The following is a 26,900-nucleotide window of genomic DNA, read 5'->3' on the forward strand; positions in this document are numbered from 1 at the left end:
GGTTGGCCCCGGTTACGGAAGCTGGTGAGGACAGAGCAGGAGGTCGACTTCCAGGAAGTTGGTAGTGGAAACCGGAATAGCGGTGGAAAAGAGGTTATCTCAGGCCCAATGGCCACTGTGGTAGCAAGCGGCGGCGATGGAAAAGAGCAAGGAGTCGAGACTTCCGTCACCTATTACCGACTGGAGGAGGTGGCGAAGCGCAATTCCCCGAAGGACATATGGCTGGTGATCCACGGGCGAGTCTACGATGTCAGCCGCTTTCTTGACGAGGTGGGGCCCGGCAGGTGGACTGCGCTGAGGGGGTACGGGCCCCGAAACGCTGGTAGGGTGTGTGGGAGGGAAGTGAGGCCTAGCTGAGGACGAAAAGACGTGCGAAAAGGGACCGAGACCCTTCGAGACGGAGTTTGGTGGGTTTGAGGGGGGACCTTAGGTCTGCGTGGATTTCTTCCGCCATTAAGTGCTGGTACCTTCAATACTATGCTTCTGCCACATATTGAGCACTTACTGTTAGCTTGGCTAAACTTTTGAGTCACCGGTATCACCATTTTACGGAAAGGGAAACCGAGCCTCAGAGTTTCTCACCTAACAGCCTAGAGTCATTCGAACCTAGGTCTGAAAGCGCAAAATCTCTACTCATTTTTTTTCACTGTGCCTTCTGAAGTAATACCACTGTTTGGTTTTAATTTTCTTGAGAAGAAGCTGAGATGCCTTCTCCCTTCTTACCATTATGCTGCGTTTCTTTTTCCTGTTTTGAGCAGACTTTGAGGCCAGAGGTTATGAGCTGATTTGGGGTTTTTTATTTTTGGCTTCTGACTCAGACTGTTACCTCTTTGGTAAATCAAGCGTGTGTATTAGGTTTTACAAGTTCTCCTTGAGACTGGTGCAACTGATTGTTTTTTTTTTTTTTAAGAAATACACTTTTAACTCTACTGAGGTGTAATTTACATACAATAAATCGTGCATGTTTAAAATGTACAGTTTGATGAGTTTTGACAAATATATTCATCCATGTAATCACAACTCCAGTTGAGAAAGAACATATTCATTACAGTAAAAATTTCCCTCGTGCTTTTTTGCAGTCATTCCTCTCAATCCCAATCCCTGAGGGTTTGGGATATTTTAAGTGTAAATGTATTTGGTGGTTTATTTTTGATGTGTATATTTTTATTTTGAGCAGTAGATTAATAATCTAATGGTTAATTTCTTGGGCATATTTGTATAATATAAACCTATTAACCAGAGAAGGCAATGGCACCCGACTCCAGTACTCTTGCCTGGAAAGTCCCATGGATGGAGGAGCCTGGTGGGCTGCAGTCCATGGGGTCTCTCAGAGTCGGACACGACTGAGCAACTTCACTTTCACTTTTCACTTTCATGCATTGGAGAAGGAAATGGCACCCCACTCCAGTACTCTTGCCTGGAGAATCCCAGGGATGGGGGAGCCTGGTGGGCTACAGTCCATGGGGTCGAAAAGAGTGCGACACGACTGAGCGACTTCACTTTCACTTTCACTGAATAGTATTGATCCTTATTTTAGCAAGAATATAAGAAACAGGTTCAGAAAGATTTTGGTCAGGCAACTGATTAGTGGCAGGGTGTGTCTTAGATATATTCCTTGGTTTCTCTTGTCTACATAGCAGTGCTTTGGAATTCTAGTCTTAGCTGTACTTTGGTGTATGCCTCGTAAGTTTCCAGTGTGGCTTATAGCACAGTAAAGCATAGTTCAAAATGGGTAGCCAGTATGGGGTTTTTTGTGGTTTCATTCCCCTCCAGTTTCTTCTTGATTAATTCAGAATAGATAATGAACTTGGAAGGAACACTCAGTGCATGTGGTGGACATTAGTTTAATCTTGAACAGTTACTAGCGTGGTTCACCATGTGCTGATGAAGCCAGAGATACCATAGGTGTGCCAGCATGGCCTTTCAAGCTTGACTTGCAGATCTTTACCTGCAGTTCGCCATTCTCACTTACCCTGTTCCAGAGTCTCTGTCCCTGTGTTCTTCTTCATTCCAAGTCAAGTGCTAAGGAGAAAAATGAAGCAGAGAAGAGGACTATGGACATGTATGGAGTGACAGCATGAAGATGAGGGGTTGAAATTTTAGGTGTGGTGGCCAGAAATGGCTTTATTAAGATGATGACTAAAGTAAAGGTCAGAGAGAAGTTAAGGGAGCTGGCCTTGTGGATATCAGCAGGAAGAGCTTGTTCAAAGCAAATTTAAAGGCCTTGAAGTGCGAGTATGTCCAGTGTGTTTGAGGAACAGTGAGGGAGGTTATGGTGGTTGGAGAGTAGTAGATGAGGTCAGCATGATCAAGGTGAGGAGCAGGTCAAGTACAGTTTTGCTGGTTTTAGAAAGGATTTTGACTTTTGTTCTGAGATGGGTAAGCATAGTGGAGCTGCCGCTGCTGCTGCTAAGTCACTTCAGTCGTGTCCAACTCTGTGCGACCCCCATGGACTGCAGCCCACCAGGCTCCCCCATCCCTGGGATTCTCCAGGCAAGAACACTGGAGTGGGTTGCCATTTTCTTCTCCAATGCGTGAAAGTGAAAAGTGAAAGTGAAGTTGCTCAGTCTTGTCCAACTTATCGACCCCATGGACTGCAGCCGTGGGGTTTTCCAGGCAAGAGTACTGGAGTGGGGTGCCATTGCCTTCTCCCAAGCATAGTGGAGCAGAGGACCAGTAATATGTGACTTAATGGTTTATTATTCAAGCATCACTGGCTGCACTGTTGAGAAGAGACTGAAGGAACACTGGAATCTAGTTAGGAGGCTGTGACGGTAACTTGGGCTAGAGATAGTGGCTTAGGCTAGGGTGGTGGTAGTGGTAGTGAGAAGTGTCAGATTTTGGATGTACTGTGACGGTAGAGCCAATAAATTTAATGATGCCTTTTTTTTTTTTTAATGATGCCTTAAATTTGAGAGTCAAGGGTGACTGAGGTTTTTGCCTTGAGGTCTGGAGGAACTGGGTTGCTGTTAGATCAGATCAGGAAGAAACATCAATTTTCATCCTTTTCTTTCCAATCTGAATTCGCTTTGGGGCTCCTCCTCAGAAAGAGGGTCCTCATTTGAGTATATAGCATTTATAGATTGCTTTCTTTTTTGATTAATGAATATGGTTAGAGTGTTACTTTGGACTTTGAATGTGATAATTTAGGATTGGTAATATAATTGAATTATCTTCTAATAGATTAATTTCATAGTTTTCGGTCAGTGGTATTGATTTAATTTATTGAAATCACAAATGAAAAACCAAAACATTACAATCGTACACATTGTATTTCTGTTACTTAGTGGTTTTGAAAAAAATTATGTAGAAATGGTTACAATATCTTATGCCATTGACTGAAATATCAAAGTACATCTTAGCAAAGGTAAATATGATTTTGTGAACTTCGTTTCAGTTTATATTCTTATTACTGTATCACAAGTGGGAAAATTTGGGAAACCATTGTCTTATGTATAATTAACCATTTCTGACAACAGTAACCTAAAATAACCCATTATGCTGTTTTAAAGCTTTCTATGTACTTTTTTAGTGACTGTTGGGATGAGTGGGTATACTGCTTTAGGATCTGCTTCACAGATGGGATAGCATTTTATTCATTCAGCAAACATTTGTTTAGTGCTGACTCTTCTCAAGTGCTGTGGTACTAGGTCCTGGTAGTATAAAAATAGACATAGATCTGCCCTCTTGAAGCTACCCTTCTAAGGGAGACACAGCAAAAACAGCCAAATGTTTCCTTCCTGGGAAGGAAACAGGCAAGAAGTTGAGAAAGTAAAATGGCCGTGGTGGGGAAATCTACTTTAATAAGAGTGATCTGAGAAAGCTTCTGTGAAGATGACTTTTCGTTGATGAGAGGGAACTAGCTTTGGGAAGATGAAAGAAAAGAGCATTCCTACGGCATTTGCAGAGTCAAGCAAGAGTTTGGCGTGTTGGTGGGACTGAAAGCAGCTGTGGCTTTAGTGTATCCAGTAAAGGTCAAGAATGGCCGAAGAGCTTGGCAGGAGCCAGGACAGGCAAGGCTGGGTAGGTGGTATGGATTTGTGAACCATACCATAGGTAAATGGAAAACCACTGATGTGTTTTAACATGGGGGTGACATTGAAGGAATTTATTTCAAATATATTATTTTTGCTGAGGTTTTGAGACTAGATTGAAGGGAAAAACAATACAGAAGGGAAGAAAGGAACTCTTTAAACCCCAAGAATTTGAATTCTCCATCTTCCATGGAGTGCTGCAGTCCATGGGGTTGCAGAGTCGGACATGACTGAGGGACTGAACTGACTGATAAACAGAAATAGAATCATAGTATTCCTTAATCAAGTTATGCTGCTGTCGCTTCAGTTGTGTCCGACTCTGTGCAACCCCAGAGACAGCAGCCCACCAGGCTTCCCTGTCCCTGGGATTCTCCAGGCAAGAACACTGGAGTGGGTTGCCGTTTTCTTCTCCAGTGCATGAAAATGAAAAGTGAAAGTGAAGTCGCTCAGTCTTGTCGGACTCTTAGCGACCCCATGAACCGCAGCCTATCAGGCTTCTCTGTCCATGGGATTTTTCAGGCAAGCGTACTGGAGTGGGGTGCCATTGCCTTCTCTGTAATCAAGTTATAGTGTCTATTAATTGATTCAGAATAGTAATAGTTTGTGTTAGGTGCTTATTATTCTAACAGCTTGCATATAATTTCTTTTTTAATCCACTTAATAGCCCATTTTAGAGATGAGAAAACTGAGGAGCAGAGAAATAACTTTAAAAAAGTCATAATGCTCACTGATACAAGCAGTCTGACCAGATAGCCTGTGCCCATGACATTAGGATTTGCCTCTGTTTTTTGTTTTTTTCATGGCTATAGAATATAGAATTAGGTCTGTTTTACAGCCACCTTCTTCCATATCTTAGATGTAATTTGGAAGGGTGGGAATGTGTTAGAGGGAAGTTAGAACTAGCACCTTTTTTCTGGAACCCAGGTAATTTTTTAATTTTTTGAGTAGGTCATATAGGTATCCTGTGCAAAGCCTTCTTCCCATCTGCCCACCTCCACTTCCTCCTAAAGTTAACTACTACTGTTTGTGAATATTTCCAGAGTTTTATTTTGTGCCTGTAAGCAAAAGTGAATGTAGTTCCTCTCATTCTCCCCCCCTCCCCCATAAGGTAACTGATAACATGCCTTTTTCACATAACTATATATCTCAAGAGTCTTTCCATATCCACATCTGGAACACTTTCTTATTATTCATAGAAATCGTTGAACTGATTCTGACTTATTCAAGCAGTCTCCTATTTCTAAGCATTTGGGTCGTTAGTAATATTTTGCTGTGTAGATTTTTCCCCCGTCTAAGTCAACTCTATTGAGATCTAACGTCCATACAACAGAACGTAGAGATTTTATACGTGGAGTTCCATGAGCTTTGACAGAGGTCTCACCTGTATAGTCCGCATCACCATCACTGTTTAGAACATTTCTACCATCTGTGTTCTTGTGCAGCCAGTGATTGATTTCTCACACTTTGTTTTTTGTCCTGACATCTTTCAATGTATCTGTGAGATTCATCTATATTTTTTCTATGTGTCAGCAGCGTGTTCCTGTTTAGTGCTTATTATTTCATTGTAACTGTACTAAAATTTAGCTGTTCACCTGTTGACTGATGCTGAGTTGTTTCCTCTTTTTTTTTTTTTTGGCTATTATGAATAATGCTGTTGTGAACTTTTCATGTACAAATCTGTGTGTAGATACATTTTCATTCCTTTTGGGGAAATACCTACAAGTGAGATTGCTGTTCTGTTTTTTTTCCTTTCTGACTGTACCACATGGCTTGTGGGGTCTTATTTCCCCAACCAGGGATCCCTTGACAGTAAAAGCTGAGTCCTAACCATTGGATGCCAGGGAATTCCTATAGCTCATATTTTTTGTTTTCTATTGTTTTTGTTTTACATCTGAAGCAGTTGGCAGACTTTTTCTGCCAGAGTGGCCCCCTCATTTTACAGTCGCATCAGCAGTGTGTCAGTCTTCCAGTTTCTCTCCATCTTCACTGACGCATGATGTGTTCTCAGTGCTTTTAGTTGTAGCCGTTCTGATAGATGTGTGTCTGTACATAACAATGGTTTTAACTTGTTTTTCCTGATGACTAATGATTTTGAGCATCTTCAAGGGCTGATTGGCCTTGTGTGTGTCTTATAAAGGGTGTGTTCAGTCTTGCTCATTTTTAATTGTATTGTTTTCTTATTACTGACTTGAAGGCAGTCTTTATATATTCTGGATGCAAGTCCTTTCAGAAATATGTATTGTGAATATTTTCTCACAGTCTGTATTTTGCCTTCTCGTTTTCTTAGGTGTCTTTTGAAGAGAATTTTGGTGAGATGTATATATATACATGCACACATATATATATATACACACACATTTGGTATATAAAACATTCTAATGACTGGATGTGGGCTGTGGGGTTAAAAAGTCTTGTTCAGTTTCCTACTTAACTATAACTTTAGGAAAATGTGCTCTGTAAAGACCTTTTTCCATCTGTTCAAGGGAGATTATAGTATCTACTCCACAGAGTTGTTGAGACAGTTAATTTAGGTAATTCATACAAAGATTTATCATGGTACCTGATATAAAAAGCTCAGTAAGCTTTTGAGTGCATAGTAACTAGCACATGCCCTGAAGATGTAAAGGTGAATCAGATGCTTTGGACTTGCCAGGAAGATGAGATCTGTGCACAAGCAATTGTTGTGCGTGGTAGAGTAGTCTTGCTTTAGGAAAGACAGGATGTGGGCTCTGCTTGGTGCCATCCCCTGAAAGCTTCAGAGTTTGACTAAGCACAATTCCTACTGTCTTTCTCCAAGGCTGGTCAAATGAAAGTGCAATTCAGTCGTTATATAGCTTGTGGAATTAGCAAATCTATAGAAAGTATGCTTTCTTTTCTCAAACAGGCCCATGTGGCTAGTCCTAGGGAAAGCTAGAAATAACATGAGGCAAAATTTAACCTCCAGCACTGCCCAGGTGAGCTGCCCTGATGGACACTTTGACTTTGGCGTGTGTATTTGTGCGGCATACATGCCAGCGAGGCAGAGAGGGGGCAGGTGGGAGTGGAGGAGGGCACCGCGAGCGCCCCCTAGATCTCACTGTGTTCCAGGTTCTGTGATATTCAGGAATATGGCCACGAGTAAGACAGCCATGGTTCCTGTTCTTAGGGAGCTTATGGTCTAGTGCAGGAAGAAGACATTAAATAAACAGTTGCAGTTGTGATAAACACCATGCAGATGCCTAGGGAACTGTGAGAATCTGTAGCAGTAGGGCCTAACATGGTGGGGAATACGGGTGTATCATCTGGTGGGGATGAGTTACGTTTGGATCTGCAGACCTGATATTTAGACCCTGAGCAGTTGGAACTGCCAGAGTTACACCCTTTCTGGCAGCCATCAGGTTAACCTCTCCTAGGTGACACCCCTGCCTTACTAGGTTCTTTCTAATCCAAACGCAAATACCTATGGACCTGCACCATTTCCTGCTGTTCACCACCCAGGTCTCTTATCTTTCTTTGAGTTGTCAGACTATTTTTTATGAAGTAGTATTTATCCTCTCCAAAACTTTAACCTCCATATCTTATTTTGATGATTAGTATTCTGCTAATCTGTTTGGCTAACCTGGCCTAATTTTGCAGCTTCCGTAATCTTAATGTTTCTAGATTTCATTTTCCAAGTCAGGTGGTCTTTAGCATATCCTATTGTTACATTTTTATTACATCACTATTCCATTCACAGAGATTTTTTCCATTCACAGAGAATTTGTGTAATTTTTTTCCCAACAAGATTTTTATTCTGTAACTGTCATTCTTCACATTCTCTTTTATGTCCGTCTGTTCCTTATCCATTCCATAGAATTAGCAATCTAGAAGTATTATTTTATGTTAGCAATTTGTCCTCTTTCTTTTCTGTATTAAAATATAAATTTTCTGTCCTCCTTTCAATAATACTTAGTACATGAACTTAATGAAAAGCTGAAAGATTTCCCTTGCTCCCTGCCATATATTTCTTGAATTTACTAAAACCCTTCACAGAAGAACATCACAAAGTTTCCTTTGTATCTGTGAAGTATTTCAATTGATTATTGCTGGACTGAAATAGAAATGAATCCATCACAGGCATTGTTTCATCAATTGAAAGTTTATGATCTTGACTGCCATATAGTTTATTTGAAATATTTGTAATGTTATTTAATTGCTTATACAATAAAAGCTAAGACAAGATCCATTAGTCTTAAAACATAAAGGCTGTCAAATTCAGAAGAATCTTTTTTGCAGATTCATATGAGATTTAAAAGTAAAGCAGAAAAAAATGGGAAATGTGTACCACCTTATGTTAGGTCTACTTAATAAAAACAGGGAGAAATTTATGATTGTGTGATAGATTTGAATAGCACTGGTAACCAATCTAGTTCACTAACCTCCAGACTCTTTTGGTCTTACTTGTTTTATTTTGCTATGATTCAGACAAAAGTAAATTTTTGGGTTACATTAATTATAGGTATGTAAACCAAGCTTTGTATGTGTGTGTGGTAAAGTACACATAAAATTTGCCATTGTAACCATTTTTAACTGTACCATTAGGTGCCATTAATTGCACTCACAGTCTGTACAACCAACACTGCTATCTATTTCTAAAGCTTTTTCATTTCCCCAAACAAACTTCATAACCATTAGGCAATAACTAATCTACTGAAACCTATGGGCCTAGAGCTTGTGCTTCTCGGTAATTGCGGGCTCATCAGTTGTGGCGCGTGGGCTTGTTGCCCCGCAGCATGTGGAATCATCCCAGACCAGGAATAGAAAAGTCGTCTTTCCTTGGCTTTCTTGACTTTGATATTTTTGGAGATCACGGGCAGATCATTTTGTAGAATGTCTCTCAGTTTGCGATTTTCCTAGGTTTCCTCATAAACTCACAGTATGCATTTTTGGCCAGAAGACACAGTAATTACGTAGTGTTCTCCCCACTGCTCCTGTCACAGGGTATACAGTGCTGGTTCATCCCATTGCTGCCATTTAAAGGAGAAAAGGGAAAAGAGGAGGGCAGCAGGGGAGGAGCTTATATCAGTTAGCTTTTTAGAGAGCCCTTACTTTAATAAATATCTTTTTCTTGTAGCATCCTGGTGGAGAAGAGGTTCTGATGGAACAAGCTGGAGGAGATGCAACTGAAAGCTTTGAAGATGTAGGCCACTCCTCAGACGCCAGAGAAATGCTCAAGCAGTACTATATTGGTGACGTGCACCCGGTAAGAACCAGCCGAGCTAGGAGTGCTTGTAGAGAGAGGAAGCTATCTAGCAGCCACAGGTCGTGATGAGGGAATGAATGACTAAAGTGGAGATTCATTCAGCCCAGCCATGAGGCTAAATTTTCTCCAAAATCATCCGGCCTTACTGTGCTAAGCTGGAGCTTCTTGTTTGTAAATCAGCACATAGAGTATCTCTGAAAAGGAACTGATTTTGGAAGTGGGTTTTTAGTTGATTAATTTCTTTGTAATGAGGTTAATACCTTGATCTAAAATAGTGGTTTGATTGTTCTTGCAAATTCTTTGCTAAAAGTGGTAACTGTGGACCATGCCATTCCAACAAGGGACCGTGATGTGCTCAGAGTCAGGGATGCAGGGATGAGGTCGGGGGTAGTGGGCAGGGCCTTTCTATAGATCCTGGCACCTCCTAGGGAATTGCTACCAGAAGGTAGTCTCATGTCCCAAAGTTAGAAATAAGTACGTAATGAGAGTTTGTTTGGATGTGTCTTAAAATATTATTTGTTTTCCTCTTTAAACAGAATGACCTTAAACCTGGAGGTGGTAGCAAGGTAAGAAGTCTTCTATTTCTCTTGTGTGTTTCAAGTGTTTATATTTCTATTTACTCAAATGGAATTACTTTTTTTTTTGAAGTATTTTAACGAGCAATGTTTACTTTTCCCTCCAAGCAAAAATCTCATTTTTCAGGAATTTGCATCCAGTACCATCTCAGAAAAAAGTAGTGGAGACTTGAACAATAGGAACATTTTGTTCAGGCCCCTGTTCATTTTTTTAAAAAATTGAAACTCTAAAGCTATGACTCGTGTTCTTACATTCAATAGTATAGGTGATAAGAATTGCTTCTGTGTTGGAAAAAGAATTGAAAAGTTGATTTATTCTTGCAAGTCTTAGAACAAGTTGTAGACCGGAATAATTGAGTAACTGACTGGAACAGGCCTTTCTGTCCCCATTACCCTGTTGTCTGGGCTCAAATAGGTCTACACACCCTTCCCATTCACTCGGTGAATTCTTCTACCACAAAAGTAGAAGATTAAATATTTGAAAACTTTAATGTGTACTGCATAATGTACCAGGAAGAAAATTTGAATGCCTTTTTGTTTCCCACAAGCGGGATGCCTCACTTCCCTTATTCCCTCATTTTTTTTCTGTCTTCCTCAACTCTTCTTCTCTCTGAATTTAAAGACGCAGCACTTAGTTGTCACCAGAACTTCTTGGAGGCGATGCTCCTTCCCCTTTTCCTCCTCCTAGCTTCCCTTTCCGCATTGAGCTGGAATTACTGAACCTGTGTGACAGTAAAGTTGGCCAAGACACGGATTCTTTCAACTCTAGAGGTTGCTTGACAGATTCTGCCACCTGTTCCCCCACCATCTGGAGTGTTTGTGTAAATTAACTCTTCCATCTCGTTGCACTCTGCTACTCTGAACTGTTGAATTGTTTATGAAGGGGATGTGAAGTGGTTCCTTAAAGGCTTTGTGAGCTCTGGTAGTTTGTCCTCCCCTCCTAACACGTGTACTATCCATTCTTGAATCTTCACTTGTGTAATTAAGGTAAAATTTGAACTAAGCAATGGCTTGTTTGGTATATTGAACATGTCCAGAAACCATTGCTCTCAGAGGTCAACATCTGATTTGAGGGATATGCCTGTTTGTACAGGAGATGTACCTTAATTCAGGAACCATAACCCACTTGTTCATAGCACCCTGAGAGCACTTTCTATATTAAAACAAAATCTGTGAGGGGAGAAGTTCCAGTGTCCAGAAGTCTTACAAATTGCTTCTTGTTGCCATTTTTCTTCCTTGGTGGTATAGTATGGAGTTAGGACCATCCTTAGGAATGGAGAGCAGTGTTGTTCCAGTTCTGTTCCTTGTACCGCCTGTATTGGAATCTCTTGGCATGTTTTCCAAAGTGCGTATTCCCTGGGCTTCCATTACTACTACTGATTCATGCTGTCTGGAGGTGGGAGTTTGCATTTAAAGTAACCCAGGTAGCCAAGCGCCAGACATTTGGCTGAATGACATGCCCATCTTTTCATGTGAAAACTTTTAGGGAGCTTTTAATTCTTTTCTGTGGAAAGCGCTGTCTGCCTTCTGTAGCCCAAAGAAGTAACTAGAGATGTCTCAGATAAAACTATTGAGCCTTGAACTTTTTATAAGAAATAAAGAAAAACGCTTTTAACTGGTGAGATTTGATGAAATTTGGTAAGAATTTAGAAGTCTCCAAATGTAGTTTGGCCCCAGCCCAGCTTAAATTAAGCAGTGATTAAGGGCAGTGTTTTCAAGGCTGTGTTTTCCTCATGTCTGCTGTACTCAAAGTCTACAGTCTCCTTTAAATAGAGAGTCTGATTATTGAGTGTTTCCAGTCACACTGCTGTACTTCAGGCAGACCAGCCAAGGGAAACCTTTGGGAAAAATTTCAAGACCACCTACATAGGTTGTCGTAGAGCTTATATAGTCCAGCCTGATTTTAGTTCCAGAAAGAAATTCTTGAGCCTTCAGATTTATTTCTTACATAGGTTTTAAATAAGCCCTTCTGCATCTAGGCTCCAGCTATCTCTTTTCTTAATTTTTTTTACATTTACCATGAAGAAGTAAATGTCAAGTTCATTTCATTACTGTGCTTTCAGTTAAGGTTTCAGAACCTCTGTAAATAATTGATTTTTTTTTTTTTACAATGCCTCATTTAGAGGTTTCTCCTGCCTTATGGACAGAGTTTTCATTTCCCTTCTTCCTTTATTTCTCTGCTTCTCTCTTCCCTCCACAACTCCATACCTCTTCCCCGTCTGAAACTACCTCCGCACCCCTGCAAAAAAAACAAACAACTTTTTTTAAAGCACCTAAAACATGCTATTCCCAACTGCAAATCAGGAACTTTCCCAGTTTTTTAGAAACTGCTCTTCATACTACTTTTGCTTTGACACTGATGGTCACCATTGTTTCCTTGTAATGCCTGAGGTTCAAGACCCTGAAGTGTTTGTTATAATACCAAAGCTTAAAAGCTTAGAGACTGCGGATGTTTTTCTTACCTGCTTCAGTTGAAAATAACTAGAATTAAAAACATTTTTCTCTCTTAAATCTCTCCTCAGCTGAATTAGTCCCCATGCTACCAGTCTTCTGTTCACATTTGAGTTAAAATTTTTCTGGTCTGCTTTTGAGTTACGGAAACTCACCTTAGAAGCTGTTTTCTGTGCCCATTTGCCTGCCTACTGTGCTGCAAGTAACCAAGATACATTTGTGGTCAGTGATGTCTCTTGATTATGCATTTAATTATTGGCTAGAACCTTGATCAGTCAGAGTCTACCTTTAGTTCAGGAGATGAGGTAACATACATACGCAACCTGACCAAAAAATGTGGTACTGTTTCATTCATTTATTCAGAAGGTATTTTCTAGGTTACAGTTCCCAACTGCTTCACTAGTCAAGTCTCATTGCAGTGAATAGACCCAATAACTTGACCGTTTTTCCATTTTTTGAATGGGAAGTTTGTGGTGTACATGGTTAAAAATTCAAATAGTATGAAAAAGTATACTATAAAAATGATTCCCATCGCCAGCTGTGTCTCCCGGGTTCCCTTCTCCTGAGGTAGCCAGCTGCCATTTTCTCGTTTACTCTTCTGAAGGGATTCTGTGCATACATAAATGTAAATGGATGGGTGGAAGGCAGATGGATTGACCAACAGACCAACTACCCCATCCTTTAAAAATCTCGCACATGCTGTTCTGAGCCTTGCCTCTTTCTGCTAAAGCATTTTACCTTAGTGACTGTTCCCTATCAATTTATAAACATCTTTTTAAGCAAGTAAGGTTGTCTCTATAAAAGCTTAGCATGTTTCTTAAACTTCATTTTTCAACTTAAGAAATTTAACTTGAAATCTAGTCAGTTCTGTCTATATTAGAAGTAATTTGTAAATTACATTTAAAGGCAAGTACATTTTTCTTTCCCAGGTATTACAGACTTTTGTTACACAGAGTTTTCTATTATAGTTACATGCAGGAACATACATAATGTTCCGTTTACCTTCTCTTTTATGAGAGGGAAACTAAAAAGAACATGTACTTTATAGTTTTGTGATGTAGTTGGTTGCATCATACTAAAAATTTCCTTTTAAGAATTGTTAAATATTCCTATCATAGCTACAACCCAATTTATTAATATTTGAAATGGATATGCCTTTGGATGAGTAGTGCTTGCTATTTATCAAAGAATTTTGTGTGGTTGTTTCATTGTTGACTGTTTGTTTACCTAACATTTGTATTTTGTAACATAATCTTTTGAAATAAAGCAGACTATAGTGGCAAGGTCACTCTTGAAAGACAAAACACCCTTCTTGAGAAATCTCAAGGGTTAGTGTCTCTCCTTGTAATGCTTTATTTAGGAATGACAGGTAGTTTTGCAAAGCAGGATGTCAGAAGGACAAGGGTAACATCTTTTTCAAATCAGCCCTCCAGTGTGGTGATAAGTAGAATAGTCTCTGAGTGTTTTAATTTTTTCCTTCCGTGTTATCTTCTATATCTTGTCACAGTGGGTTCTTGAGAGAGTCACGTAGAAATTTGCCTCAGCGGGTGTTTTTCATGTTTGCATTTGCCCTTATGTACAGGGAACTATTTTTTGTATGACTGGGCTGACCAGGCATTTGTGCTTCACAAGACAGTAGTTGTCACAACTGTATTCTCATCTAGAAAGAAATCTTAGTACATTGGAGCTTCCTGAGAAGGCTGTCCTCAAGATCCATACCCCATGCCCATGAATATATTGACATCATGTACTTTCAAAACTCAGACTTCCTAGATTGTACAATGAACCTAACGTTAGAATTCATATAGTAATAGCTAATGTTACATAGTCTTTTGTATTCTGAGGGGAGAACCCTTTGCAATAGTTTGAAGCCCAAAGTTCCCAAGTTGTTTTTCATGTTTCTGGCCACATACAAACCAAACTATTCTAAATAAAAAGCTACAAAAACTACCAGGCTGCCCAAATACTCATTAAAGTTGTTGAAGGTGTCCTGTGGCTTAAAATCCACTTCTTCCCATTTTAAATACTTGGAATCCTCTAGGAATGGCAAATATTCAATTTAGGAATTAACACATAAGCTTCTTATATACCTTATGTTTCCCTTTTATTTAAATCTCTGAAAGTCTAAATATAAGCTATTTAGGCTTGAAGTATATGTATAATGCCCTGTCTATATATTTGAATGCCTCATAACCATAATTTTGACTCATTGCTTCCTATGTATATTCTGGTGACAAAAGACACCATTCCTTAAGAATGTGTTCTCCTATGTTTTTTTCTCTAAACAGGATTCATATTGAAATCACCCCCCACTGATCCCTAAATCTGTTCCCATATGTTTGCCAGTTTTGAGATTTCTTTATCATTCCTTTAACCACATGAAAGCATATCAGAAGAGCATCTGTGAGATCGAAGCATCTCTATGTGGTTGTGCTCCTTCAGTCTTCCTGGATGTGGGAGCATGGTATTAACATTTCTCTAATCTTTAGAAGTCTGCTCTTGTAAGTTTTGCTACAATGCCCTTGGCTCAGAGAAATGTGTTGAGTTAATTGAATATGACTTTAGAATTCAGGTTCATCTGATCTGAGCTTTTCAGTTCACAAGTGAGGAAACGGATTTAGCATGGAGCCCGAAGATACCAGGTGTAATTTCAGTTATAATCAGCATTAATTAAAAGGTTACTCAAAAATTATGAACTATTTCCTTTGTTTAGTATTTATATGTATGTGCATGTATTTATTTACATATTTATTTTATGAGGGAATTAAAGCCTTAGTGAATCTTGAACTTGAGGAACCACCTTGTTTAAACAGTTAATTTCTGTTAATTTTGAATTAAAGTTAGAGTAGACTTAGAACGATGTGGTTGTTGGGGAGTATATTCCAGACTTGTTGGAGGAGAAAGAAAACATGGATGTTAATGACTTGAGAAAGCTTTTCGTAGAAAAACTCTGGACTTGAACTGCTCTTTTGTAACTAAAATCATAGGGTATTGTAGTTATTATTGTCTGTGCCAAAGATGGAGACCAGTGCCTTCTCCTGACCAATCGTGCATGTAAATTCAAGAACATAAGCAGCCAAGATATGCCTGAACACCCACAGGGGTAAATTAAAGTCAATCATAAACTGTAGGAATTTCACCTAAGCATCTGTTAGACTCAGCACAGAGCTCTGGAGTGGAAATGAGAACTGTGCACGGTGAGAACAGAAAGGTAGACTCGAAGAAAGATTCTGTGTTAATAGAACTTTTTTCTTTTTAATTTTGTTAAATTAAAAATAACTTTTTTGGCTTCTTTCTGAAGTTGGCTGAGGCACTTGGCTACCATGAGCAGTGTGCCTTAAACTACTCTTTCATTTATAGTTGATTAAAAGCAGAGTAACTGTCCTTTGGCATTTATTTGGCTGTCAGTATTCTAAAGAGGATATGCTGCTTTCTCTTCTCTTTCCTCCAGTGTTAGGGTGGTAGTTCTTTTTGCCTTCAGGGAAAGCTTGATCTTAAAACGGGTTGAGGTACTTGGTTAAAAGGAGGAATGAGCAGTGGGAAGGAAGGATGGAAACCATATATATTTAAATTTTAAAAAATTGCTTGTTAGGAACTATTACCATTTCAGTATATTATGGTCTCGGTATGTCTCCTCTCTTCCCCGCCCTCTTTCTTCTCTGGGTTGCTTACTGCATTGTCTGAGGTTCACTCGAGTTAGCACACACCCAGTGCTTGTGGTTGTAAAAGAAGCTAAAAACTTCTAGAGAATTCCTTTATATGAACTAATGGCTTTTAATGTTTTTATAGGTTAAGCTAAGTGATACATATATTATTCATTATGCTCTCATGTAAGCCTTTCAGATTACCTTCTTTTTTAAAAAAATGCTAATTCTACATTGTTTTATAAATCATTGGTATATTTGTGGATAATGAAAGCATAAAAGACCATGGACATTTTATTCATAGAATTCAATCACTTTTTGGTTACTGTAGTGGAATATTTTGAAAGGCAGTGTAATAAATGAGATGCAGACACAACCGTCAGTACCACTCCCACCTTTCAACTCTGCAAAACATTTGCTGTATTTCTCAAAGATTGACAGTAACATGTTTTAACTAGCCTGACTCATTCTACTCAAGGAGAAATGTCCCAGATTGTTATTATCGGGATTGCAAAGAAATGTAATACTAAAGTAATAAGATTTATCTAAAACTTGTTAGAGGTTTTACTTGGCTGTAGGTGAATTTCTTTCAGGTTTGAGGCATGGTCTCATTTGAATTACAGTGTTCTGGATATAGGAAGCTAAAACTCACCTCATGGTCTGCTCTAAAGTATCTAGGCCAATATGTATGTAGGGTTGTTGGAATTCTTGGAGATTACTGAGAACTGTAATTATGTGTTCATACCCTGGCATACTGCTGACTATTGGCAGAGATGATCTTTCAGGCAGCAGTAACCTATGCTAATGAGTTACTGTCCTCTGGCGGTAAGTTAGCATGCTTTTTTGTACTCTACAATTAATTAATGAAATCCATAAGTTCATTTGATGTTTATATAAATTGAATTTAAAATTTTGGTATCAGCTTTATTAAGATGTAATTCACATTTCATCCAATTCACCTATTTAAGATGTATAGGTCAAGGGTTTTTAGTATATTTAGAGTTGTTCAACCATAATCACAAATCAATTTTTAAGCATTTTCATCACTCTAAAAAGAAACCCCATAACCTTCAGCAGTCATTTTCCGTGTCCCTCCAGATCCTCTTCTCCCTGCCCTAGGAAACCACTGATCTACTTTCTTGCCTTTTGGTTGCCTGTTCTGAACATTTCATGTAAATGGACTTATGTAATACATGGTCTTTTTGTCTGGTTTTGTCAAGTAACAATTTCAGGGTTCATCTGTGTTGTCACTGATGTATCAGTACCTCTTGATTAGTTGCTGCCACTTTTTTCTTAAAATTTATTTTGGTATTTTCTTAACCCTAACCCCATTTTTCCTGTTTTCGGTGTGAAATAAGCCCTAAGATCTCTAATCTTAATTATTATGATTTCGGAGAGTAAACCAGTTTGCTTCTCTAAGTCACAGAGCAGTCATCTGCATGCTTTTGAGCATTTCCCAGTTGATCTCTGTTACGACAGAGGAGTTTTTATTTTTTAAATATGTTTTCGGGAAATGTGATTTTAACTACTGCCAGTGGCAAGCCCAGCTAAACTAGGCATATCATTGTGACTGCAAATTAGTTCATTAGTTTATTGTAATATAGTTTGTATCAATGGCATTTTTTTTTCCAATAAATAAAAAGAATTTAGGTCATTTCTGTATGCTTTCATAGTGATTCTTTACTAGAGAATGCCAGTATATTATCAGAAAAAGAATTGCCCATCTTCCCATTACATATGGATACTTGCGAACATCAAATTACATGAAAGATGAAGTTGTTATTTTAGTTTCATAGTTTACATGAATATTTTTGAGAAGTTTTATATACTCTGTGTTAATGTTTTTTTGTTTTGTTTGTTTTTAAATATGCGTCTTCTTCAGGAACCTCCGAAAAGCAATACGTGCAAAAGGTTGGTATTCCCTTAATAGACTTTTTTATGCTCCAACATACTACGTGGCAAAGAGGTGCCTTCCATAAATATACATATGTAACATAACTTAAGAGTGTAGTTCGACAGCTCATTCTTTTTTTTTTTTTTTGGTCAAAATTACTGCAAATCAGTAGTCTCTTAGCTTTAGCAAAATTAATTTTTCCAGTTTCAGTCATCTTGAATAATCTCAAAAAAGTTCTTGCCTTGAGTAGTTTTTAAATCTCATTGTGACATAAATCAGAGTTATACGTAGTAAGAGGCAAGAGTGCATGGACAAGTATTACTCCTAAGTCAGACCCACAGTGTCTGCAGCTCAGCCCAGCTATGCAGTTTCCACTAAAAACTTATTCTCTTTTAATCCTCACAACACACCTATAATGTGGGTGCTATTATTACATTTTACAAAAGAAAAAAATTGTGTATTGCAGTCATATTCAGGAGTTTGAGTTTTATCAAAGGTTTACCTAGTAATGTCCCTTGCAGTAATGTTGCTAATACAGTAGTGGTAGCCCTGAAAAGTATGCATTTGGCATCCCTTAAATAGTGTCTCTGCTTGAGATAATTGTAGAATCCTTGGCTTATAAAAATTTACAGAGATTATATCGAGCTGTTTCATCTTTCTGAGATCACACTTAAGGCATTTCATAGAAAGAGAAAATGTGTCTTCCCCCACCCCGCCCCTATAAAAGTACCATGTCGTTTTTGTTTGATATGATGGTCAGAATATTTTTAGAAAGTGGAAATTAAAGGAAACTGTTAGTAAATTCAGCTGATTTATACTCAGCCCAAAGTCCCATAAAGAATTTGAAAATACAGGCCATAAACTTGCTGTAGACTTTTACAACACTTAAAATTGGTTAAGAATTATTATGTAGAATACATAAAGAATTTTTACAAATCAATTAAAAAATAACTTTATAGAATATGAGAAAAAGATTTAAGCACCTTACAGAAGAGGAAGCACAAATATGAGCATATTAAAAAAAATTTGATTTCATTTGTCATCAGAGAGATGTAAATTAAAATCATAGGGTATATTTCATACCTATTGGCCAAAATTAAAAATTCTAAAAATAAGAAGAGTTGTTTAGGAAGTGAATTACCAATATTCTTAGGCCCTTTAGGGTCTTGAGGAAATGTAAATGGGTACAATCACTGTGGAAAACAGTTGATATCAAGTAAATTTAATAATATAGTAACTTTTGATCCAGCAATTCCATTTCTAGGGAGATATATATATATACACACACACACACTCAAGAAAAATGTGTATACATATATACCAGTGAACACATTGCAGGAATGCTCATAGCAACATTATTCAAGATATTAAAATATTGGAAACGACCTAGATAACCATTCATTAGTAAAATGAATGAATTCATTCTGGGATATTCACACAGTGGAATACTACAAACCAACAAAAATATAACAGTCACAGCTACTGGCAATAACCTGGATAAATCTGAATGAATAGAGTTCTGTCTTGTGGGCAAGAGGTTGTTGTTGAACCTATATCTCCTTTGCTGCAGTATAGATGCATTTCCTCTGCTTCTGTTCTCAGTGGTCATAAAGTTACAGAGGATTATCTGAGGACTGATGGTCAACCACTCATAGTCTTTTGCACGGAAGGCTTTATCTTCTGTGTTTTGTCAAGGGTCCTGCTTTTGATCTCTTTTGCCTCTTGGGCTGCCCTGAAAGGTACCTGAAATCATTACTCTTTTGGGGAGATTACTTTTATGTTTCCCCGTGCCATATAGCTGTTGTACATACTGACCAACTTGCTTGTGTCTTTAAGCAAAGCTACCTGGCTGACATTCTAAACTTGTGGAGAATAGCTTTCTGCCATACTTTAATGTACAAGTACTTGGCATGTTCAGGCAAAAAGAATAATTTTTATTATTGAACGGCAGCTGGTTTTTGTGGACTTCAAAGCCTTTTAATACTAAGACTGCATATGTCTTAAGTGGAGGGGCAGCCAGGTCATTTGGATTAAAACTAGCAGCGTTAATTAAGTTCTAATAGCGAAGAAGGATTTTTTTTTTTTTTTTTTTCTTTTTTTGACTGTACCATGTAACTTGCAAGATCTTAGTTCCCCAACCAGTGATTGAACTCAGGGCCACCGCAGTGAAAGTGTCGTCTTAACCACTGGGCCACCAGGGAATTCTCTTTATTTTGAAGAGAATAATGACTGTCCTTAAACTGAGGAAAATTTCTTTGTAGGACTTCTTAAGCCGGCTACCATTTGCCTGACTTCATTAGCACTGTCAGTATGTTCTGTGTGTGTGTCTGTCCTTATTAGTGTCCAAAGGAGGATAGGAATCAAGCTGCTTGACCAACTTCCCTTTGTGATTTTGGGTGCAGAGCTTGTGTTTTCTATGTGTAAAATGAGAATAATAATAGTACTCATTTCATAGGATTGTTGTGAGGATTAAATTTTAAAAATATATTTGGGGCAGATATAATATCATCAGCAATTGTATTAGGTATCATTGGTTCTACACTGATAATTATATACATAAAATGGTGGCCTTTTCCTGTTTAAGGATGTTAATTGTAGAATATGTGAAAAGGCTTGAAGAAAAATTTAAACTATCTGTAATCCCATAACCCAGAAATAACCATTTATGTCTTTGTGAAAACGTAGTGTGTGTGTGTATGTATTATCTTTTTTTGGTATCATGCTATATGTTCCATTTTTAGTCCTTTTAAAATTATTGTTGAACTTTCACTTTAATTAAAATCTTGTGTTTTTTTTTTTAATTTCTCCAAATCAAAATTTTTTGATTTGGAGAATATTAAATATTAAAGTATTTAAATACTTCAGTATTAAAATGTGAATGTTGAATGATAGGGAACATTTGGTATGAAATGTTCACAATTTTATTGCTTTTTTCCCCCTTGAACATCTAGCTACTGGTCGTATTGGATCTTCCCCATCGTGGGTGCTATTCTCTTAGGTTTTCTGTATCGTTACTACATGGCGGAGAGCAAGTCCTCCTGAGGAGACCTTGTTGAAGTCTGGAAAGCATTTCCACTTGGGAGCAAGAACTAGAGACTTATTTGGAGCCTGCAGCGGTGCCCTCTTCTCGAGTCCTGCCATTTGTATTCTTACCCCTTGGAACCCAGACCGTTGGCCAGACGTCCACCTCAGCTCCACGGCCGTGTCCAAGTCATCTCTCAGAGCCTTACTCTCAAAGCACCTGCTCGTTTTTCTGTATCCTTGCCTTTGTTTCCTCTCTTTACTCTTTTCCAGGAGCGCCTTTATGTTTCAGGACTGTCTTCTGTGATTACAGTCCACATGTCATTGTGGCATTCCCTTTGGTAAAATGGCCTGCTTTCCAGTGCTTCAAACGCACACTAGACATATTTAACAGCTTGTCACGTTCTGGTTTTGAAGCTTTTATTTTTCCCTTTTTCTTTTAAGTAAATGTTCCTATTTTTTAAATTATGACTTAATTTTATTATTTATCATAAGAGGTTTTAATTCATGGCATCAGGTTGCACATCTGTGACTTAAAATGCAACTGCAGAATTATCCTGTTCCTTGTTTGTATTTGTTAAAACTGCCCAAGTGTAGCAAGGAGCCCTTGCCACCCTCTAAGGCATCAGATGGTGGTGCTGGGCAGAACGCTGCTTCCCTTTTGTTCATTGGGAGTGGAGAGAAACAGGGAGAGGGAGAGATGAATTAGGGTGACAGAGTGGATTCACAGTAATCTTTCTTTTGAAAAATATTGAAAAATACTACTTTAAGGGCAAGAGTTCAGAAGAAGCACTAAAACTTTCATCCTTTATTTTGATTTGGCACCAGTTCCTAACCATCTTTTTTCTTCTTTTTAAGTTACCATCTTTTATGGGTAAAATGCAAGTAAGTGTATCTTTAGAGCTTTACAGTTTTATGAAGGATTTTGCTGTTTTTTTAAAATTAATTGGCAATGTTTTATCCCCCATTTTTTAAAAGTAAGAGACTCCAAATTGATAAAAGAAACAGTATTTGATCTTCTGTTTGCCCCAGTAAAGTAACTCCCATGGTAAAGCAGCATTTGGAAGCAGGAGAGTGGGACAAGAGTGTTTTCCACTTCATCTGTATTTTACCTCCATGGCTCCAATTTGTGGTTTTGTTGTTTTTCCATTGAGAGGGGGGGAAAAAAGTGGTAGTTACTTTTTTTTTTCCCTTGGATAACTGTTTCCGTGAGGAGTAGGTTATTATTCAGAATTATATTACTGTTTCTTCTCAGTTCAGGCGTTTCTCTGGCGTATTTGGCTGCTCTCTTCCTCTCTGGAAGCACCTGAGGAGACCGTCCACTGGTAGTTTTCTGCTGACGACTGTGGTGATTCTTCCTCCCTGTCCTTTGAGGGTGACCAGTCTGCTCTGAGCCGTTGTCACGTACAGCAGGGAACCTTGTGGTTCAGGAAGGACCATGGTCACTGCTCAGCGTCTGCTCCCCTCTTCCTGCTTGCCAGAGACTTGACAGGACAGGAAGCTACACAGCAAACCAGGGTCTGCCCATGCAAACTGCTTAAGAAAAAGTTCAGCCCAGGTCTCGTATCCTGTGATTTAGCAGTTGAGCAAATTCAGGATTCATAAAAATAACATTAACCTGGTAATTGTGCACTTGGTTATGACATTATGGAGTAATTTTAGGGGATTTCTGGCCAGCTTTTATATGTCAGGGATGTGGGCTTAACTTTAAAATTTTTATCGTCTTTAGAAAATATTTTGTATGCATTATAAGATGCCAATTTAAGACAATTTACTGAAAGAAAAATCTTTGATGATTATGTAACAGGGGTGGTGTGACTTGATTACTCCTCAATTTGAAGGCAAAGAAGGGTTGCCTTGAATAAGAATTGATATTTAATTGCTGTAATCATTTAAGTCACCTGATGACATGGGCCCACACTGGGGTAGAAATGAAGAACAAAGGAGTATTGAGGAGCTGGAAAAGGGAACATTCAAGCTAAAACTAAGCCAGAAGATAACTTGGATCAATTAAAAATGTGTTGGCAGTCCCCAAAATTGAATGGAAAACATCTGGCTTAGAAGAAATATTAAAGAACAATATTCTTCAGTAAAATTTGTGTTTTTTGATATTTTTTAAGGTGAAGATCACTGCAAAAGGTATGTTTTTCTGTTTCATATTGATTGTCGTTTCCTGTTTACATCTGGACTTGTTTTCATTCAGAGCCAGAGGAAAAGATTTTCAGACTTTGTCTCAGCCAGCCATGAAATCCATCCAATACCCAGGGCTCTCTTTTGATCTGCTAATGTGATGTCACTTTATGTTATAAAAACCACTTTTGGGTCCACTTATTATTCTGCTGCCTACATAAACAGCCAGGTGAAAGGTAGAGCTTGTGTGAGAGCTTGCAGAGGTTTTTATCTAAACAATAAAGTAATAAAGTATATTAGCCAAATCTATCAAAAAGGACTTTTGTTTGAAGACATAGATGGGAATTCTTGAAACAGCCTCGACGTTGATGGGTTGTAAAAAACCCCTCTGCAGAGCCAGTGGAGCCAGCCCCTGTTGTCCCGAGCCTCCTGGGGTGTCTGGAGTGTTCGGTTGTTTATTCCCAAGGAAGACTTAACCGCCGGCGCCCACCATACTGTCAGCATAATGGCTGGAGATCAACAGGAGAGGAGATGAGGGGAAATTAGTGCCCCCAAATAAGGATGTTAGTGCCGGGTCCCAAGATTTCCTGCCTCTCTCTCTCAGGAGTTGGTTTTGGTTTCCAAATGACTTACATTTTGTAAAGACAGGAAAGTGGTGGGGACAAAGTTTACACTGTGTTTAGTTCTCATGTGACCACTTAAGCTGCAACAAAAATCCATTGGAACCTATAATTTGACCCTGTAAAGTTCTTTCAGCAATTGTCATGAATGCACATGTTGTGAAATAAGAACATTGTTGTGTTTACACTCACTCAGTTCCCATGTGGAGCAAAGAAAAATGCTTTTCAGGCCAGATATATCATTACTTACAGAGTATCTCAAGTTTAAAATCTCAAGTGATACCCGTCTGATTAAATTCCATTTTAGAAACACAGAACAGTAATACTGGTTACTTCCTTCCCCAGGAGAAATGGATTCACATGTGTCTTGTGTCAACAGAGACGGTTGTTGTTTTTTCTTTCTTTCTTTCAACCATCTTGTTCTTTTGCCAAATATCATGAAAGTAATGAGTTTAGTCCCATCTGGCGGCTGTGCTCTGAGAGAGCTGGGTTTGTAATTTGTTGGGGGTGACCTCAGAGGGGAGGTTCCAAGAAGCAGAGAGGTATTTTTCAGATGACCTACTCCACACCTAGCTTCTCACTCATGAACTTGAGGGCCCAGTTGGCACCTGCACCTGATTCTCCCTTTGCTGTTCAGGCAAAGCACAATGATTTCACTTTCTTTCTTTTGATTTTACCCTCCACTCTGAGCAAGTAATATTAACATTCCTTTTGTGTATTCAATAAATGGAGTTTGTTTACCTATTTTATCAGCATATTTTGAACAAAGATCTTTGTCTGCTGGAATGTGCACACAGTGAGTGTTTGTTTAGAACGACACACAATAAAGATACTGTTTTCCATTTCTTGCCCTGACTACAGTTATTTTGTTTGTTTGTTTTAATTTCTTTTTTTAGTCGAAATTTTGGTTCTGTAGTTCTCAGGTGTTCTGGAAGAAAAGAATTAGAGAGCATAAAAGCCGCCTGTATCTGTGCTAATAGTGGGGTTAGTGTAACTGAAGAGAGTTCTGTGGTTCTTCAGGATTCTTGCTGCTGTTGCTCTTCCCTTGATGTGTGTTGCTCATTTGATAATCACGAGAGGCACAAACCAAGACTTTTGCTGTGTTAACAGATATGATATGGCAACGAAGTAGACAGGTTTTTACTGAAACCATCTGATAAAGAGAAACCAGTTCAAGGTAATAGTATTTGTTATCTATAATGTCAGTCTTCAAATGGTTGTTTTTCTTGGAAATAGCTAAACTGTTGGGGGAAATTAAGCATTGAGATCGAAGTTCTAGTGACTTAATAAAACAAGGTAAATAAGCCATTTTTACAATTACCTTTTAAAACACACTGATAGCCTTCTAACAGTACCATGAGACATCATTCTAGGGTGTAGTTATTTCACTATCATATGAATTGAGGATTACTAATAGAAAAGTCCCATTCTTGTTGCTAGTGTTTGAGTCTAATGTTTCATCTTCAGTCCTAATAATTCACTGTTCCTGATGCTGAGTATTTGGCAAGTATTTGACAAATCCTGGTTGATTCCTGAAAACCTGAGATGGAAGATTGTGATTTCAGTTGTGTAAATTTAAGGGACCAAGCACCCACACAGACTGCTAAATGATTGGTAATTGCAGGTAACATAGGTAACCTAACATTAATTAGCTTAATAGATATCTGTATACTCTGCAGGTTTTCCTCCATTTATGAGATGGTTACACCCCAGTAGTGAATATCGTACTGGATATCGCTGGCCCAGGTAAAGATCAAAATTCAAAAGTATGATTTTTACTGAATGCATATCACTTCCACTGTCATAAAGTAGAGAAACTATAAGTTAAACCACGCTAAGCCTGGAACTGCATTTTCAGGGCCAGTCAGCTTAATCACAAACGTAACATTTTAGAAAACAATTCTTACATGAAGCATTCAGGAGAGACTAGGGTTGGATTTCAGGCAAAACGTGAGGACACAGTTGTAACACTCACGTATGTGCCACCTATCTGCCGTGCAGCATCTTAGACGACTTCCACACATTTCTGATTCCGCAGGGTCTTTACATGGAAATCGAGGATATCCAAATTTTACCAGTGACTTGAGGCCACACAACTGAGAGGTGAGCTGGATTTTAAACCCAAATCTAGCCCCACAGCTCTCAATCTCTAGTGTTGGTTGTTCCCATATGAAAACTAAGCTCTAGAGTCTTCCCTGTTGGTTCAGTGGTTCAGACTCTGCTTGCGCTTTCCCCTGCAAGGGGGCACAAGTTCAGTCCCAGGTGAGGGAACTTAAGATTCCACAGGCCATGCATCATGGCCAAAAAGACCCCAAAACTGAGCTCTAGCTGTACCGAAATAATATGCCTGGTATTCTACTACTGATTATCACATATATATATATAGATATTTCTGTGTATGGTCAATAAAATAGAATCATGAATAATACAATCATTTTTCTTAATCAGTAGATACCAGAAAGTAGGTACTATCTTAGGAGTCCACCCCCAAAGTCTTCATTGTTGAAGCGAATCCTGTTGGTTCAGTGTGAAAAATTTAAAATGACCCTCACTCCCTTCCTTGCGAAACAGTTTCTTGATGCTAGTTAATGAGAATTTAGATTTGAACTGTATTATTAGAGTCAACTTTGGAGAAAAGGTAGTCTGTAAAACAGTTAAAGACTATTGAAATCCTTAGGCAGCAGAGATGAGAAGTTCTTACATAACTTCTTCCATCCTATAACCCAGTCTAGGGTTCTGGATGAGATTTAACTTGGACATATACTTATGTGTAAACTTATAATTATTAATGATGAGTGATTGTTAATACGTTGGCTTGACCTTTGCCTCTTCTGAAACTATAAATCATGAGGAAATCCGAAAAATGAAAGTCTTCCACTTCATGCCGTGAAGCACACAAGACTGGGAAACTGTCATTTCTGGCTTTTTTTTCTTATATCATTGCAAAAGATGATTCAAGGTCATTGGAGGAAGCACAACATAATGCAAAAACAAACACTGTTTGTTCCAAGTGTGACAAGTGGCATTTTTGATTCATCAGTGCCAGTCTCAGAGCAGTTTCCTATTGTTTGCTCCTGGTCCTGAGCTCTGTGCCTGAGACATCAATGTGATGTTAACTTCAGAACCACATGGACCTGGTAAGAGAAAAATTTAAGAACCCAGGAGCCTGAATTTCATTTCTTCTTCGAGAAGCTTACTTTGGGGATCTTTTTTCCCTCCCCCCCAGTTTCCTCATTTAAGTTTTTCAGGAAGGAAGGTGGCATTACCTTACAGAACAATAGATGTCCACAATAAAAAGAAATCCTCTCAC

At 38.5% G+C, this 26,900-nt stretch overlaps 1 protein-coding gene across 1 annotated transcript; it reads left to right on the forward strand.

Annotated features, from left to right (window-relative positions):
• The first annotated feature begins 20 nt into the window (after nucleotides 1-20).
• Nucleotides 21-24,435, forward strand: CYB5B (cytochrome b5 type B). Its single transcript, XM_019979310.2, has 5 exons — nucleotides 21-270; nucleotides 9,127-9,255; nucleotides 9,792-9,821; nucleotides 17,808-17,836; nucleotides 20,771-24,435. The coding sequence occupies exons 1-5, from the start codon at nucleotides 109-111 to the stop codon at nucleotides 20,859-20,861; spliced, it is 441 nt and encodes a 146-aa protein (XP_019834869.1). The 5' UTR covers nucleotides 21-108; the 3' UTR covers nucleotides 20,862-24,435.
• Nucleotides 24,436-26,900: the final 2,465 nt, after the last annotated feature.

The sequence above is a fragment of the Bos indicus genome, chromosome 18 (assembly GCF_029378745.1).
Source record: "Bos indicus isolate NIAB-ARS_2022 breed Sahiwal x Tharparkar chromosome 18, NIAB-ARS_B.indTharparkar_mat_pri_1.0, whole genome shotgun sequence".
Lineage (NCBI taxonomy): Eukaryota > Metazoa > Chordata > Mammalia > Artiodactyla > Bovidae > Bos > Bos indicus.

Coding starts and splice junctions, on each gene's coding strand:
- CYB5B (XM_019979310.2), top strand. CDS start 109: ATGGCCACTGTGGTAGCAAGCGGCGGCGATGGAAAAGAGCAAGGAGTC. Junction 271..9,126: donor TCAGCCGCTTTCTTGACGAG/GTGGGGCCCGGC, acceptor TTTTTCTTGTAG/CATCCTGGTGGAGAAGAGGT. Junction 17,837..20,770: donor AAAAGCAATACGTGCAAAAG/GTTGGTATTCCC, acceptor TTGAACATCTAG/CTACTGGTCGTATTGGATCT.